This window comes from Bufo gargarizans, chromosome 1 (assembly GCF_014858855.1).
Source record: "Bufo gargarizans isolate SCDJY-AF-19 chromosome 1, ASM1485885v1, whole genome shotgun sequence".
NCBI lineage: Eukaryota > Metazoa > Chordata > Amphibia > Anura > Bufonidae > Bufo > Bufo gargarizans.
This window is the reverse complement of record NC_058080.1, coordinates 382903931-382922493: the sequence shown is the minus strand read 5'-3', so window position 1 is coordinate 382922493 and position 18563 is coordinate 382903931. Positions and strand designations below refer to the sequence as shown.

The following is an 18563-nucleotide window of genomic DNA, read 5'->3' as shown; positions in this document are numbered from 1 at the left end:
CATCACCCTCCTGCACCCATCGCCACCCAGGTAGGTTAGGGTCAGTGAGGGAGAGGCACCGTTAGGCAGGGAAAGAAGGGAAAAGTAAGTTAGGAAAAAAAAAAAAAAGTACTTTTATTCCAAACTTCCAAACTTCCATCTATCCATCTAACCCTAACCCCGACCCCCCCCCTGCCACCAGCTCCCCCCCCACCCCCACCAGCCCCCCCCCCCCCCCTCACCACCACTTTTTTTTTTCTGCGTGCGCTGACTGGCCGGCACTTTTTAGCGTCCGTCCACTGTTAGCGCATCGCCCGCCCCACCGCTGATCAGTGTTGTACCGCTGATTAGCAAGTATTAACTTTTTTTTTTCCTATCACTTGCCCTTTTTTTCTTGCCTTTTCTAGTACGCGAACACCCGTTGCCCCCACACACACGCACATATAATAAAGTTTGCCACACACGCACACACACCCATGGCCCGCCGGGTGTTCTCGGCCGAGGAGGCATACGCCCAGATTGCCTCCGACTCCGAGAGCCCCAGTGAGGATGAGGATGACCCCACATTCCTTTTATCATCCGCATCCTCCTCATCATCATCGGATGACGATGAGCCACCAAGGCGGCAGAGACGCCGCCAGGCGGAGCCAGGGGCCGCACATGCTAGGGATCCTGTGGCCCACCCTAGTACGAGCCGCCCTGGGGTTCGTACTGGTTTCCCGGCCCACCAAATAAGTCCACCGGAGCCCCCTGCCGATGAACTTAGCTGGTGTCCCCCAGTGGACTTTGAGCCTGAGATTCCGGATTTCGCTGGCAATCCTGGAATCCAGATTCCCACAGTGGGGTTTACTGAAATAGACTTTTTTAGTTTTTTTTTCAGTAACCCACTGGTGAATTTGATGGTGGAGCAGACGAATCTGTACGCCCAACAGTTCGTCGCTCAAAACCCAGGCTCAGTTTTGGCTAGACCCGGTGGCTGGACGCCGGTCAGTGCAGCCGAAATGAGGACATTTTGGGGCCTCGTGCTGCATATGGGTCTAGTCCAAAAACCCAGTGTCAGGCAATACTGGAGTGGGGACGTCCTGTACCAGACCCCACTGTACAGTATGGTCATGACACGTCACCGGTTTGAGGCCATCCGGAAATGTCTGCATTATTCCGATAATGCAGCATGTCCCCCCCGAAGTGATCCTGCCTATGACCGGCTGTACAAGATACGGCCGGTCATCGATCACTTTGGGGCCACATTTCAGCAGGCCTACGTACCTGGAAGGGAGGTCGCGGTTGATGAGTCTCTCGTTGCGTTCAAGGGGAGACTCAGTTTCCGCCAATACATTCCCACAAAGCGGGCGAGATATGGCGTGAAGCTATACAAAATTTGTGAGAGTACCTCAGGGTACACTTACAAATTTCGTGTGTACGAGGGGCGAGATTCCCGTATTCAACCCCCAGAATGTCCCCCCACTCTGGGTGTTAGCGGGAAACTCGTGTGGGACCTTATGTACCCACTGCTGGATAGTGGTTACCACTTGTACGTGGATAACTTTTATACCAGCATTCCCTTGTTCAGGTCCCTTGCCGCCAGATCCACGTTCGCTTGTGGGACCGTGCGGAAAAATCAACGCGGCCTCCCTGCCTACCCCCTCCAGGTACCTATCCCCAGGGGTGAGACCCGTGCACTTACCAGTGGAAACCTGTTGCTGGTCAGGTATAAGGACAAGAGGGATGTCCTTATGCTGTCCACAATCCACGGTAACAGCACCACCCCAGTCCCTGTGCGAGGTACCGCGGCAACGGTCCTCAAGCCCGATTGTATCGTCGACTACAATCGGTATATGGGAGGAGTTGATCTCTCTGATCAAGTCCTCACGCCATATAATGCCATGCGCAAAACCCGGGCATGGTACAAAAAAGTTGCGGTCTACTTGGTGCAGGTTGCCATGTACAACTCTTTTGTACTATCCCGAAGCGCTGGCAGCACAGGGACATTCCTCCAATTCTATGAGGCAGTCCTCAAGGACCTGATCTTTTCGGACCGGGAAAGAGCAGGCCGGAGTACCTCGGGAACTGGAGGCGCCCGGATCGTCCCTGGCCAACACTTTCCAGGTGTGGTCCCCCATACTGGAAAGAAGGGACGAACCCCAAAAAAGTGCAGAGTGTGTCACAAGAGGGGGATACGGAAGGACACCACCACTCAATGTGACACGTGCCCCGATCATCCGGGCCTCTGCATTATCGATTGCTTCAGGAAGTATCACACTTCCATAGAGTACTAAATTTTTATAATCCCCAACAGTTCACTAGAGAACATAAAACACTATGGCTCTCAGACTTTGCAGACACGAAAACAATTTTTCTTTCCCCAAAAAATATTAGTTTTAGTGCAGGCATCCTCAAACTGCGGCCCTCCAGATGTTGTAAAACCATAACTCCCAGCATGCCCAGACAACCTACAGCCATCATCAGGGCATGGTGGGAACTGTAGTTTTACAACATCTGGAGGGCCGCAGTTTTAGGATGCCTGCTTATTGTCTCCAAAGTCTGAGAGCCATACATATTGGGCATCATCGCGTGCATAAAAGTCGCCGCCTCGGATGAACAGTGTTAAAAATATAAAATAAAAACGGTGCCAAAACACCTATTTTTGGGCAAAATTTAAATTTAAATCCATTTTGCCGGTAATAAAGCAAGGGTTAACAGCCAAACAAAACTAAACATTTATTGCCCCAATTCTGTAGTTTGCATAAACACCCCATATGTGGTCGTAAATGGCTATATAGCCGCACGGCAGGGCATAGAACGAAGGGAACTCCATACGGTTTCTGGAAGGCAGATTTTGATGGACAGTTTTTTTTTTTACACCATGTCCCATTAGAAGCCCCCCCTGATGTAGCCTAGACTAGAAACTCCAAAAAAAGTGACCCCATCTAAGAAACTACACCCCTCAAGGTATTCAAAAGTTACTTTACAAACTATGTTAACCCTTTAGGTGTTCCACAAAACTAAATAGCGAATGTAGAAACAATTTTAGAATTTAATTTTTTTGTTACATTGCCTCAAAAAAGAGTAATATAGAGCAACCAAAAATCAAATTTACCCCAAAAATAGTCCCAAAACAACAACCACCTTATCCCGTAGTTTCCTAGATGGGGTCACTTTTATGGAGTTTCTACTCTAGGGGGGCATCAGGGGGCTTGAAAGGGTACATGGTGTAAATAAACCAGTCCAGCAAAATCTGCCTTCCAAAAACCATATGACGTTCCCCTTCTTCTATGTCCTGCCGTTTAGCCAAATAGTAGTTTACCACCACATATGGGGTGTTTCTGCAAACTACAGAATCAGGGCAACCCATTTTGAGTGTTGTTTGGCAGTTAACCCTTGTTTTACTCCTGGAAAAAACTGATTATATTGGAAAATTTTCCAAAAAATAGAAATTTCTAAATTGTTTCTCCATCTGCCATTAACTCTTGTGGAACACCTAAAGGGTTAACAAAGTTTGTAAACCCAGTTTTGAATACCTTGAGGGGTGTACTTTCTTAGATGGAGTCACTTTTTTGAAATTTCTATTCTAGGGGTGCAACAGGGGGCTTCAAATGGGACATGGTATAAACAAAACCAGTCCTGCAAAATCTGCCTTCCAAAACCCATATGGTGTTCCCCTCCTTCTATGTGCTCCCGTTCGGCCAAACAGTAGTTTACGACCACATATGGGGTGTTTTTGCAAACTACAGAATCAGGGCAACCCAATTTGAGTGTTGTTTGGCAGTTAACCCTTGTTTTACTCCTGGAAAAAATTGATTATATTGGAAAATTTTCCAAAAAATAGAAATTTCAAAATTGTTTCTCCATCTGCCATTAACTCTTGTGGAACACCTAAAGGGTTAACAAAGTTTGTAAACCCAGTTTTGAATACCTTGAGGGGTGTACTTTCTTAGATGGAGTCACTTTTTTGAAATTTCTATTCTAGGGGTGCAACAGGGGGCTTCAAATGGGACATGGTATAAACAAAACCAGTCCTGCAAAATCTGCCTTCCAAAACCCATATGGTGTTCCCCTCCTTCTATGTGCTCCCGTTTGGCCAAACAGTAGTTTACGACCACATATGGGGTGTTTTTGCAAACTACAGAATATGGGCAACCCATTTTGAGTGTTGTTTGGCAGTTAACCCTTGTTTTACTCCTGGAAAAAATTGATTATATTGGAAAATTTTCCAAAAAATAGAAATTTCAAAATTGTTTCTCCATCTGCCATTAACTCTTGTGGAAGACCTAAAGGGTTAATAAAGTTTGAAAAAACAGTTTTGAATACCTTGGGAGGTTTCTATTATCTAAGCCTCACAATATGACTTCAAACCTGAACTGGTCCATAAAAAGTGGGATTTTGAAGATTTCTCAAAAATTTCAAAATTTGCTTCTAAACTTCTAAGCCTTGTAACATCCCCCAAAAATATCATTCCCAAAATGCTACAAACATGAAGTAGACATATGGGGAATGTAAAGTCATCACAATTTTTGGGGGTATTACTATGTATTACAGAAGTAGAGAAACTGAAACTTTGAAATTTGCTAATTTTTCAAAATTTTTGGTAAAAAATTTATTTTTTTATGCAAAAAAATTAACTTTTTTGACCCAATTTTAGCAGTGTCATGAAGTACAATATGTGACGAAAAAACAATCTCAGAACGGCCTGGGTAAGTCGAAGCGTTTTAAAGTTATGAGCACTTAAAGTGACACTGGTCAGATTTGCAAAAAATGGCCTGGTCCTTAAGGTGAAAATGAGCCTGGTCCTTAAGGGGTTAATAGGGTTGATCATGCTGACAAAGGCTCTTTTAATGATCATGTAGTTCTTATATTTAAAGAGCACCTGGTATCCTCTCCTGACATGTCTGTTTTTAGCAATTACGTGCATCATTTGTAATAACAATTCTGGATACTCTGTTCTTATTACTCTTTGATAAGCCATTCCTTTATTATTCCAGCTATAAGTTATGAATGAATTAGTAGCAGTTTGCAATGAAAGTCCAGCTGGGTGTCACCAGTTTGGGACGTGTCCCTGCACAGTCTATTATCCAATCAGTGCTGCCAGAGTCAGTCTGTCCCGGGACACCCCCCCAACTGGAAACACCCATCTGGACCTTCATTACAAACTGCTAGTAATTTATTCATAACCTCTAGGAGGAATAATAAAGAAATCACACAACAGTCATAAGAATAGATGCTCCAGAATTGTTATTACATGGGGAATGCAATAGTTACTAAAACAGACACAAGTCAGGAGAGGTTATAGGTCCTCTTTAAGTTCCACAATCATAATCATGTGGTTGGACAGCCTGCAAATATAAAAATACAATAAAAATGCAAATATACTCAATGATTACTCTTTTTTTTTTTTATTATCTATAAGTCATATACATAAAAAATCTGAAAATACCATACTTACTATGTTTTTCTGTATTATTTTATTTATTGAGGTCTAATGTTCCTTTTTTGTTCCCTACAGCCCAACCAAGGCCAGTTTATACGGTGCTATCTTGTTCACTGTGCAGCAATCGCACTGGTTACCCATTTCCAAAGTGAACCTCATCTTTTTCTTTACTCTGTTTATGGCTACTTGCAAGGTATGACCTTAGTCTGTTAATTCAGAATGTTACGTTTTTCATGTCCAGTTAAAAATGTTTCCCCATAGAATGGTTGATCATAAAGTGGTCATTCCATGTAGACAAACTATTTCCATATGGTCCATTAGGGCTTAAGGACAGGGTTCCCCCCTCTGAATGTCTTTTAGGGTGCATTCAAACGACCATAGGGCGTCGTGCCCATGTTGCTGACTGCAATGGATCCGCGATCTGCAAGATGCAGCGAAAGAGGGCACATGTTCTATCTTTTGCGGCACAGAGGCATGAACCCAGAAGCCCACGGTTTGCAGTCCACAACGTGGGCGCGGTGTGAATGTGGCCTAAAGCAAGTGTTGTCCTTATGGAACAGCCCCTTTAAAGCTCTTAAAAACTTTAATGTTGTTTTATGTTGTATATAAATGTCTAAAGACCTGCCCTATATTCATTCTCTCTGTGTGTAGTGTTAGGAAGGATCTCTTTCTTGTATGAGTAGCTCTAAAAATATGTAGGCTATCTATAACAGCTATGTTCACCTCTGCAATCCTTTTTTTATTCATCGAATGCATCTGAAATGCAAAATGACGCAAATTTACAAATTCATTACAAATGTGCTACTGATTTGTGCCTATAGCTCCTATATATAATTATGCACCTCCATATGGTGACAGATCACAGACAACCACAATGTAGCCTGGTCCTGCAGTCTATATGTGCTTTCTCTCCCTAGAATGGTTACCATTTACTGGACGTGTTGTAGTTAGTGTGCTCACGCCTTACTCCTGTTGAACTGATAATTACATTTTCATGAACATTAATGTTGCACAATGGTAACCACATGCCTTGTCGATTCCCTTTTGCTATAGTTTATTCATTGTAATTCCTTGCAAGCACCAACATTTTTTTTTTTTAACTCATCTTCTCAAGCTACCACTGATCCAGCAGTACCACTTGGGTCTCTCTGCCAGGGCAGCAGCCATATAATACTGAGGCCAGTGATTGGCTGGATGAGTAGTGCGATGCCCATGCCAGCATAGAGAAGTCGGGCAGCAGTGAGCATGGGAAGCCGGAGCATCAACTATTTAAGGGCATGTAAGAACAAACCACAGAGTAATAAGTGCAATGTGCCACCCCCCAGGGCCCATCGTGGTTTATCGGAATGCTGAGTGGTGTGGTGCGGCCACAATAATTTTCTGTGTGTGTCACGGTGCTCCTACCTAGACACTGTCACTCCCCAGGGTTAGGCTCCGAAGCAATAGAGGCGAGAGTAATGGTGGAGGTGGAGTAATAGTCGTGTCCAGGCTTTCATAAAGTTTAATAGCTTTACTTGAATCAACTTGCATTCGTACAAGAAGTGGTGTTTCTCTTAGTTTCAGCAGGTTTTTGCATAAACTGGCAGGCAGTCTTGAATATTCTGCTTTCTCTCCCTGCTGTGCTAAACTCGTCTTTAGTCTGGTCGCTGGACTTTATGGCTGTTCTGGTACCTTTGGAATGGGGTGCCTTTGGCTGTTGACCCCCTCACAACACTCTGTCGGTTAATCTGTAAGGAGTCAGGGTGATTCTGATTGACTTCCAACTCTAGACTAGACTGCACTCAGACTTACTGAAAACTTCCTGCAACCCCTCCCTTGGTAGTAAACGGGACTAGCCCACTTCTGCCCAAAAGGGGGTAATGGAGTGGTAAGGTCCATTCTATCTAAAGATCTGTCTGCCATATATCCGCTGCCACATGCTGGTGAACCAGGCTTAGTACATGTACAAAACAGTTTCATAGCAACAATTTCAATGCACAGTGACAAATCTTGGAATCCATGCACAGATGGCATTATGGTTAGCAATAAAAGACAGTAGCAGGGTATAGGAATGGTAATACCACTCTGGGGTATTACATAAGTATGAGTTATAAGTATGTGTCAGTGGTAGTTTGGGGCAATAAATATTGGTTGAAGGGTTGTCTCACTTCAGCAAATGACATTTATCATGTAGACAAAGTTAATCCAAGGCACTTACTAATGTATTGTGATTGTCCATATTCCCTCCTTTGCTGGCTTCATTCATTTTTTCATCAAACTCTGCTCATATACAGGGGTTATGACCACCCTACAATCCAGCAGCGGTGGCCATGCTTTGCACACTATTGTAGAATGTGCCAGCCTTTCTAGTGGCTGGGACAGCGGGGGTGCGCATAGGACGGAACTTTTTCCTATAGTGTGCAAACACGGCCACCACTGATGGATTGCAGGGTGGTCATAACCATGGAAACGAGCAGTGTATAATGTGAAGGAAAAATGAATTCAGCCAGCGAAGAAGGCAATATGGACAATCACAATACATTAGTAAGTGCTTTGTATAAACTTTGTCTACATAATGAATGCCATTTGCTGAAGCATGACAACCCCTTCAAAGGGGTTGTCCAACCCCTATAATGACCCCCCCAATGCCCAAGCCCTGATATAGGTTATACTTACCCCACTCCCCAGTACCCGCGTCTCTCCTGATGCCCCCACGGTGGCCACTGCATCTCCCCGTCGCGCAGATCAAAACATCAGTGACGGGGAAGAGCCCCCTTAGCGTCACCTGCAATGGTGTTGGATAACCCTATATTTAAATATTAAGGACTGTATTTTTTATACTTTCTGATATTCTCACAACATAAGTAATAGATCTTTTATGTTTTCTGCATTGATGTCATGGATTCAGCAGACAAGCTATTCTAATTCTGTATTTGATGTATTGACTACCATTATATGTTTCCCTTTTCCTCCATGCAGATCTACATGACAGCAACTCACTCTCATGGATCACCTTTTGCTCTCCTGGAGAACTGCATCTGCCCGTTCATTTTTAGTGCTGCAAACGGTGACCATAATGGCCATGAGGACCATCATCACCATCATGATGACCATGAGGTGTCCCATTCAAGTGCAAAATCCAAAGAAGAGCTGAATGAGGGTACTCGCAAGAGAAAAGTGAAAAAGGCTGAGTGAGGGGCTCTTGATTGGGTCACCATGACTTACAATCAATGTGTCGTAAACCTCAGCCTTTTATTTAGATTTTTTTAGTTTGGTCAGAATGGGCATCCTGCAAGGTAATTACTAGATTATTTTTGCCTCAAATGACAACAATCAATGAACAAATGGACTGGTAGAGAGATACAGGGACATTTTATTTGCATATTATCCTTTATGTATCTGTTTAGCCACCTTGCAGTGTGAGATCTTAAGCTGAATACAACACAAAAGATCCCATTCCTTTTAATAATGGCCTCATTTGGGATTTAGCAATTTCCATCCATCCATTATTCAGATATTAGTGTTCTTTAATGTGAAGATCACTGAATAATCTAATAATTTAGAGCAGATTAAATAATCACTTGGAGCTTGGAACATCTTTAAAATTCCTTTTTATATGTTATGCTTTCATAAATTCTATTTTGTGAAAAAAGACAGAAAATGTGTTATATTTATTAAAACTACACTAAATTAATGGCAGATTATTGTTTTTAAATTAACATAACATTTTTCTCATATATAATTGAATTTGTACAAACCTTCATAGCTCCAGGGGAGGAAGTAACATTGTTTCATACTTTTTGGTCTTTTAAGTTAAATCTATAAACTTTTGTAAAAGTCCAGCATTTGGTGACTCAAAATGAATAAAGATGTTTTAACGACTGAATATACATTCTTCTAAGGGTAACTAAGTTTTAGAGCTTCTCACAAATTAACTTCTGCTTTTGGGAACACTGTGAGGATCCAGTCCAGCCTCCCACAATGCTCTGGTCTGCTTATATAGACTTCTAGCTCTCCCAGTATGCTGATCCTGCATGAAGCCTGGGGATGTGTCCTAATACAGGCAGTCTGCCAGTACTATACTGCTCTAGACTTCCTTTGCCATACTTCTAGACTAATCACCAGCGAGCCCTAACCTGATCCATGCCCCTATCGTCAGCATACATGGTGTGTAGGAGACAGTTTATAGCACACAGATCTAATATACATTATTCATGCCAGCATAATCATTGCAGGTCACAGAAGTCAGTTTATTGTGGAGAGGTAGAGTTTATGAAGGGAAAGATTCAGAACACAAGGACACTTATTGAGTACAGCACAGGCAGGGCAAGGACTATGTAAAATGATGCAAAGTCAGTTCAGTAAGGGATGATGACTAATAAAAAAGCTAAAACCAACACATATAGAGGCACTCAAGCATTTCATAAATTCATTCTATTATGTATTCTATTATGTATGGTATAAGAAATGTACTTACCATGTACTGGAGGGAAGATGTGATGTCATACACAGAAAACGCAGTCTCAGATGCTGAGAATTCTGTAGCATTCAAGCTCAGAGACCTGGATGGGGAAGAGGCCTCTGCACTGAGCTCTGAAGCCAGCCAGTGACTGACAGACCCACTTCCTTCAGTTCCTCTAGGCAGCTAGATTCACCTAGCAACAGTAAATAGAAAGCAAAATTGCTAGAAGGGAGACCCCTAGTAGCAGAGATTTCAGAAGTGTCTTTAGGATGGATAACATAAAAATATGTAATCAGGAGAAAGGGAGTGTTCCATAGGATTGGCGCATAGCAAATGTGGTGCCAATATTCAAAAAAGGTCCAAAAACAAAGCGTGAAAACTATAGGCCGGTAAGTTTAACATCTATGGTGGGTAAACTGTTTGAAGGTTTTCTAAGAGATGCTATCTTGGAGTACCTCAATGAAAATAAGCAACTAACGCCATATCAGCATGGCTTCATGATTGTTGGTCATGTCAAACTAATTGAATTAGCTGCTATGAGGAGGTAAGTTCTAGACTTGACCGCTGCGAATCAATGGACGTATATCTGGACTTCTCCAAAGTATTTGACACCGTACCACATAAAAGGTTAGTATATAAAATCAGAATGCTTGGACTGGGAGAAAATGTCTGTAAGTGGGTAAGTAACTGGCTTAGTAATAGAAAACAGAGGGTGGTTATTAACGGTACACACTCAGATTGGGTCACTGTCACTAGTGAGGTACCTCAGGGGTCAGTATTGGGCCCTAATGTCTTCAATATATTTATTATTGATCTTGTAGAAGGCTTGCACAGTAACATATCAATTTTTGAAGATGACACTAAACTGTTTAAAGTAATTGACATGGAAGAGGACAATATACAGCTACAGAGGGATCTGGTTAGATTGGAGGCTTGGGCAGAGAAGTGGAGATGAGGTTAACACTGACAATTGGAAGGTTATGCACATGGGAAATAAATAATTCAAGTCACCTGTACATACCAAATAGTAAAACACTGGGTAACACTGACATGGAAAAGGACCTAGTAATTTTTTTGAACAGCAAACTTAACTGTAGAAACCAGTGTCAGGCAGCTGCTGCCAAGGCCAATAAACTAATGGGTTGCATCAAAAGGGGCATAGATGCCCGTGATGAGAACATAGTCCTACCCCTTTACAAATCAAAGTCAAAGCACACATGGAGTACTGTGTTCAGTTCTGGGCTCCTGTGAACAAGACAGACATAGCAGAGCTGGAGAGGGTTCAGAGGAGGGCAAGTAAAGTAATAACTGGATTGGGGGGGACTACAATACTCTTAAAGATTATCAAAATTAGGGTTATTCACTTTAGAAAAAAGACGACTGAGGGGAGATCTAATAACTATGTATAAATATATCAGGGGTCAGTACAGAAATCTCTCCCATCAGCTATTTATCCCCAGGACTGTGACTGTGACGAGGGGACATCCCCTGCGTCTGGGGGAAAGAAGGTTGGCACACAAACATAGAAGAGTATTCTTTAGGGTAAGAGCAATGAGACTATGGAAATCTCTGCCTGAGGAGGTGGTGATGGTGAGTTCACTAAAAGAGTTCAAGAGGAGCCTAGATGTATTTCTGGAGTGTAATAATATTACAGGCTATAGCTACTACTGATGGACGAACATCGGCCGAGACGATTCGCGAATGCGATCAAATGTTCGCGAACTGCAAGTTTGCGGCGGGCCCCATTCACTTTAATGGCAGGCAAACCTTCAGGTCATATTTGCAGCCACCAAATACTTACAAGAATTGCACAAATCATCCCACAACATGGACAGGGACATACCAGAGAGGGATCAATGGCAAAAATTCCCACAAAAAATATGTTTTTTAATCAGGGGCCATTTTTATGCGTCTTAAAGGGAAACTTAAAAATGGGCCATGCTGGAGCCTAGAAATTTTTTATCTTAGGCCACGTGAGTACAGGCCCCAAACATTAGGCATTCACCGGACAGAAAACATCAAGTGATTATGTGGCTGGAGGTATATTAGATGGTCATTAGATATCAATTTTACTGCAGGCCAGTACAAATACATGTCAAATACATATGTTTAAAAGAACTAAAAATATAAAATTGGATTAAAAACATGGCTAATGAAACCCCCTCTCTTGAAAGACCCCAAATGATAATAGGTAAAATTCGATAACACGTGGTCGTCACAGGTGTTGAATTCCTCCGAGGCCCCAAAAATTAGGCATTCACCGTACATAAAAGATCAAGTGATTATGTGGCCGGAGGTATATTAGATGGTCAATGAATATCAATTTTACCGCAGGCCAGTGGACTACAGGCCCCAAAAATTATTCATTTGCCAGACAGAAAATAACAAATGATAATGTGGCTGGAGGTACATTAGGCGGTCACCGTATAACAAATTTACTGTTGGCCAGTTAGATTACAGGACCCAAAAATTATGCATTACCGTACATAAAAGATCAAGTGATTATGTGGCTGGTGGTATATTAGACGGTCAATGAATATCAATTTTACTGCAGGCCAGTGGACTACAGGCCCCAAAAATTATTCATTTGCCGGACAGAAAAATCAAGTGATTATGTGGCTGGAGGTATATTAGACGGTCATTGGATATCAATTTTACTGCAGGCCAGTACAAATACATGTCAAATACATATAAAATTGTATTAAAAACATTGCTAACGAAATCCCCCCTCTTGAAAAAAAACAACAAATGATAATAGTTGAAATTCGATAACACGTGGTTGTCACAGGTGTTGAATTCCTCCGAGGTCCCAAACATTAGGCGTTCACCGGACAGAAAAAGCCTTTTATGCCGCTGTATTTGCATAAGACAGGGACCATTATTTGTTCTGGGTGGTGGCGGATATGTGTGGGCTAGCATGAGGAAATTCAATTAAACGTGGTCGTCACAGGTATTGAATTCCTCCGAGATCCATGCCTCATTCATTTTTAGAAATGTGAGGTAGTCCACACTGTCGTGAGCTAGGCGAGTGCGCTTATCGGTCATGATCCCCCCTGCTGCGCTGAACGTCCTTTCGGACAGGACACTCGACAAGGGGCAAGCCGAGAGTTCCATGGCAAATTGTGCCAGCTCTGGCCACAGGTCAAGCTTGCACACCCAGTAGTCAAGGGGTTCCTCGCTTCTCAGAGCGTCCACATCGGCCGTTAACCCAATGTAGTCGGACACCAGTCGGTCTAGGCATTCCCTGAGGCAGGATCTGGAGGGCGGCTGTTGATGGGTTGCTTGTAAGAATGATCTCATATCCGAAGTGACAACACATCTTCTTGAATGCGCTGTAGGATTGGTACTCGCAACTGTTTCTCTGTGGGTGGAAATTCCTCTGCCAGCACCCGCAACAGCAGAATGCAGTATCTCTCACAGCAGGGCATGGAAATCCTTCATTCTGACTGCCCTCTGTGATGCTGGTAACATGTCCCCTATTTTGTGTTTGTACTGTGGGTCTAAGTACATTGCCACCCAGTACTGGTCCTTTCCTTTTATGCTTTTTATACGGAGATCCCTCTTCAAACACTGGAGCATGAAGGCTCGCATTTGCACTAAATTGGAAGCGGTGGAGCGGCCTGGCTCCTGCTCATCGTCCAGGAGAATGTTGTCCTCGGTCTCCTCCCCCCATCCACGGACAACACCAGGGATCCCAGAAAAGTTTAAAACCTGATCTTCTTGCTACTCCTCCTCCCCCCATCCTCCTCTGACTCCTCTTCAGACTCCTGCTGACTTGTCTCAGATGGAGTAGCCCCTCCTGGGAATTCATTCAGCATTGCGACTTCCTCATCTTCCAGCTCCTGCTCCTCGACCGCTTGATCAATGACACAATGCAATGTACGCTCCAGAAAGAAGGTGTAAGGTATGATGTCACTGACAGCGCCCTGGCTGCGACTGACCAGATTAGTGATCTCATCAAATGGCCACAGAAGTCTGCATGTGTCGCGCATGAGCAGCCACTGGCGCGGTGAAAAAACCAAGCTACCCAGAAGTGTCCTGCAGCAGAGTTTGTACAGGTAGTCGTTAACGGCATGTTTATGCTGGAGCAGTTTTGAATACCTTGAGGGGTGTAGTTTCTTAGATGGGGTCCCTTTTTTGGAGTTTCTACTCTAGGGATGCATCAGGGGTGCTTCAAATGGAACAAGGTGTAAATAAACCAGTCCAGCAAAATCTGCCTTCCAGAAACCATATGGTGTTCCTTTCCTGCTGCGCCCTATCGTGTGCCCGTACAGTAGTTTACAACCACATATGGGGTGTTTCTATAAACTACAGAATTAGGGCAATAAATATTGAGTTTTGTTTGGCTATTAACCCTTGCTTTGTTACTGGAATTTTTTTTATTAAAATTGAAAATTTGCCCAAAAAATTTAAGTTCTGAAATTTCATCTCCATTTACCAATAACTCTTGTGGAACACCTAAAGGGTTAACAAAGTTTGTAAAATAAGTTTTGAATACCTTGAGGGGTGTAATTTCCAAAATGGGGTCATATTTGGGTGGTTTCTATTATGTAAGCCTCACAAAGTGACTTCAGGCCTGAACTGGTCCTTAAAAAGTGGGTTTGGGAAAATTTCAGAAAAATTTCAAGATTTGCTTCTAAAACTTCTAAGCCTTGTAACGTCCCCAAAAAATAAAATGGCATTCCCAAAATGATCCAAATATGGGGAATACATATGCAGAATGTAAATTAATACGTTTTTTTGGAGGTATTACTATGTATTATAGAAGTAGAGAAATTGAAACTTGGAAATTTGCAAATTTTTCTAATTTTTTTTGTAAATTTGGTATATTTTTTTAAATAAAAATGTTTTTTTTTTTTACTCCATTTTAACCGTGTCATGAGGTACAACATGTCACGAAAAAACAATCTCAGAATGGCCTGGATAAGTAAAAGCATTTTAAAGTCATTCACACATAAAGTGACACTAGTCAGATTTGCAAAAAATGGCCTGGTCCTTTAGGTGAAAATGAGCCCGGTCCTTAAAGGGTTAAATCACTTTAATGTTTAACGTATTTTTAAATAAATTTTTGATGATGTTATTTTTAATTTTCCATGTCACTTTTTATGTTTAAACTAAAACCAAAAATCCTGCAGTTTTTGCACGCACTGGCCACTATGTCTAATAACTTCTTGGTTTATACAGATCACTTTACTGCAGTTCATTCTAATCCTGGCTGTATTGATATTACCTCTGTGTATAGATGTCCCACCGGTGACAGGTTTTAGAAGGTCTGAAAGATTATCTGCACATTAGTGATCTGACAGCATCTTTTGGTTTTGGTTTCACTTTGTCTGTGTGCTGCTTGTATGTCCACACCTCCTGTTCAGGTGTGGATCATGTGACCTTTACCTCCCCCTATTTAGCCTGACTTTACCCATCACTCCTTGCTCTGATAGCTTCATTTGGTTTTTGGAAGAGCTGGAGTGTGGTTCTAGTTGAAGTCCTGTTCATCCATCATCCATCAGCCTCAGAAGTTAAGTGTTCCGCTTGTTGTATTTTGTATCCCCCCCCACCTTTGTTGTTTGCTAGGCCTCAGCGAGACGCTGGTTCCTTCACCAGGGAAGGAGCGGGTTGTCTCTGCCCTGTCATTACCATTAGGGCATCCGAGGGCCACCAGGGTTTTCTAGGTTCCTGTGTATGGGCATCTCTACCATCGGGAGGTACCCATACGGATAGGAGTTAGGGCCAGGAGCAGGGTTTTATAGGTGGTGACCCTTTTCCTTCCCTAGCGGTGAGGCCTAGTGTCTTTTCCATTCCTTCTTGTTGTCTTTTGGTGTTCTCCCCTACTACATCCGTGCCAATCCACCATTCACAATAGGTGATTTTCAGCGCTTATCTATTCCTTGTACAATGACCTCTGCACAGGTCACAGAGCATGTCTAGAAAACTCCACCATAGAAGTCAATGAGGTCCTCTCCTGACCATTGTGTCTATGGCCCATGGGGCTGCTGTAAAGCAGTTTTTTTTTTATGATTTCTAAATGCTGTTAAGAACAGCTCAGGCAAGATGTCTTCCGCCATAATCCTGTTCAGGAAATAGAATGAATAAATCTGCAATAAGACAATAAAAACAGAAAGAAAAAAAAGTGTTACTATCTGGTTTTAACTGGCAGAGAAATCTATTTAAAGTGACCCTACTTTCTAATAAAGAGATTGAAACACATTTGAAAATAAGCAGTCAAGGGCATATGACTTACAGGCAGACGTCTTTGGTCAGGGGAGTGCAGTCCCCTCTCCCACTTAAAAGGGTTGTCCCACGAAAAATATTCTACAGTTTTCAAATCAGCACCTGTATCTGAATACTTTTGTAATTGAATGTAATAAAAAATTTTGCATAGCCACTGAGTTATTCAATAAAATATATCTGTATCGCGCCACCTGCTGCTTGTTTTTTTTCTTATTTCTTTGACCTGCTCACTGAGATGGCCGTACATGCTCAGTTTCATCCTTCATTTTTTTACATTAGTCATGGGATAACCCCTTTAAGAACACACCAGTATTACTATATGGCACATGGTAGATGTGGGACTGTTACATATTTTGCAACTGAGACCCCAAATTTATACAAAACCTAGATCAGCTCACAAAGTTTATATAGGCTACTATCATCCTGCTACTACTCCCAATACTGTGCTCACTGTGCTCCCCCATGCCCAGAAACACTATACTGTCAGAAATAACAGTGCCATACAGATAGTCCCCCCATAGTAATAGTGCTCCTAGACTGTCCTGATTAGTAATAGTAACCCCAATAGTGTTAGTACTCATTAGTAGCAATGCCTACATATAGTGCTGAATAATAATAATAATAATAATGCCCCTACAGTACCCCCAGTAGTAATAATGCCACCATAGTGCCCCCAGTTTTTATAATAGCCCTCCTGTAGTGCCCCATTTAGTTCTAATACAAACACCATAGTGCAGCACAATATACTGTCCCAGCAGAGTCAAATACCAAAGTCTAGCACAATATACTGTCCGAGCAGAGTCAAATACCAAAGTCCAGCACAATATACTGTCCCAGCACACCAAATACTTTAGTGCAGCACAATATACTGCCCCAGCAGAGCCAAATACCAAAGTCCAGCACAATATACTGTTCTAGCTGAACCAAATATCACATTTAGCATAATATACTGCCCTAGCAGAACAAAATACCAAAGTGCAGCACAATATACTGTCCCAGCAGAACAAGATACCACAGTGCAGCACAATATACTGCCCCAGCAGAGCCAGATACCACAGTCCAGCACAATATACTGTCCCAGCAGATCCAGATACCACAGTGGAGCACAATATACTGCCCCAGCAGAATCAGATACCACAGTGCAGCAAAATATACTGTCCCAGCAGAGCAAGATACCACAGTGGAGCACAATATACTGCCCCAGCAGAATCAGATACCACAGTGCAGCAAAATATACTGTCCCAGCAGAACAAGATACCACAGTGCAGCACAATATACTGCCCCAGCAGAGCCAGATACCACAGTCCAGCACAATATACTGTCCCAGCAGAACCAGATACCACAGTGCAGCACAATTTACTGCCCCAGCAGAGCCAGATACCACAGTCCAGCACAATATACTGTCCCAGCAGAACCAGATACCACAGTGCAGCACAATTTACTGCCCCAGCAGAGCCAGATACCACAGTCCAGCACAATATACTGTCCCAGCAGATCCAGATACCACAGTGGAGCACAATATACTGCCCCAGCAGAATCAGATACCACAGTGCAGCAAAATATACTGCCCCAGCAGAACCAGATACCACAGTGCAGCACAATATAGTGTCCCAGCAAAACCAGATACGACAGTGCAGCAAAATATACTGCCCCAGCAGAACCAAATACCATAGTGCAGCTTAATATATTGTCCCAGCAGAACCAAATACCATAGTGCAGCTTAATATAGTGTCCCAGCAGAACCAAATACCATAGTGCAGCTTAATATAGTGTCCCAGCATTGTGCGTTAAAACTGCTTGCTTACACACAGCACCATCACCTTTTTTTTTACTGCTATTGCGCCCCCAGCGTCTGCATGAGGAAGGTGAGCTGTCGTCCCTTCACCCACATGAACTTGGGTCTCACCTGTGATTTATTGTAAGCCTGCTGATTTGACTTAGGGCTCATGCACACGACAGTATTTTGCGTTCAGTATACTGGACGTTTTTTTAGCTCAGTATACGGAACATATACTGAACCATTCATTTCAATGGTTCAGCAAAAAATACTGAAGTGTCTCCGTGTGCATTCCGTTTCAGTATTTCAGTATTTCCGTGCCGTGAAAAGATAGAACATGTCCTATTCTTGTCTGCAAATCACGGTGCTTGGCTCCATTCAAGTCAATGGGTCCGCAAAAAAACCGGAACACATACGGAAATGCATCCGTATGTCCTCCGTATCCGTTCCGTTTTTGCTGAACCATCTATTGAAAATGTTATGCTCAGCCCAATTTTTTCTATGTAATTACTGTATACTGTATATGGCATACGGAAAAACGGAACGGAAAAACGGAAAGGAAACGGAAACACAACGGAAACAAAAAACGGAACAACGGATCCGTAAAAAACGGACCGCAAAACACTGAAAAAGCAATACTGTCGTGTGCATGAGGCCTTATTGTATGCTTGCACAGCTCCTTTCTTGTCTCCTCAGTGCTTAGTGGGGCAGAT

General features: G+C 42.8%; 1 protein-coding gene across 1 annotated transcript in view; it reads left to right on the top strand.

Moving 5' to 3' along the window:
- TMEM38A (transmembrane protein 38A) overlaps positions 1–9265 on the top strand; it is a 31291-nt gene extending 22026 nt beyond the window's left edge. The window contains exons 5-6 of the mRNA XM_044285407.1: positions 5480–5597; positions 8363–9265. Coding sequence (XP_044141342.1) covers positions 5480–5597; positions 8363–8578 — 334 coding nt within the window. The 3' untranslated portion in view covers positions 8579–9265. The remainder of the gene's footprint in view (positions 1–5479; positions 5598–8362) is intronic.
- The last annotated feature ends 9298 nt before the right edge of the window (positions 9266–18563 follow it).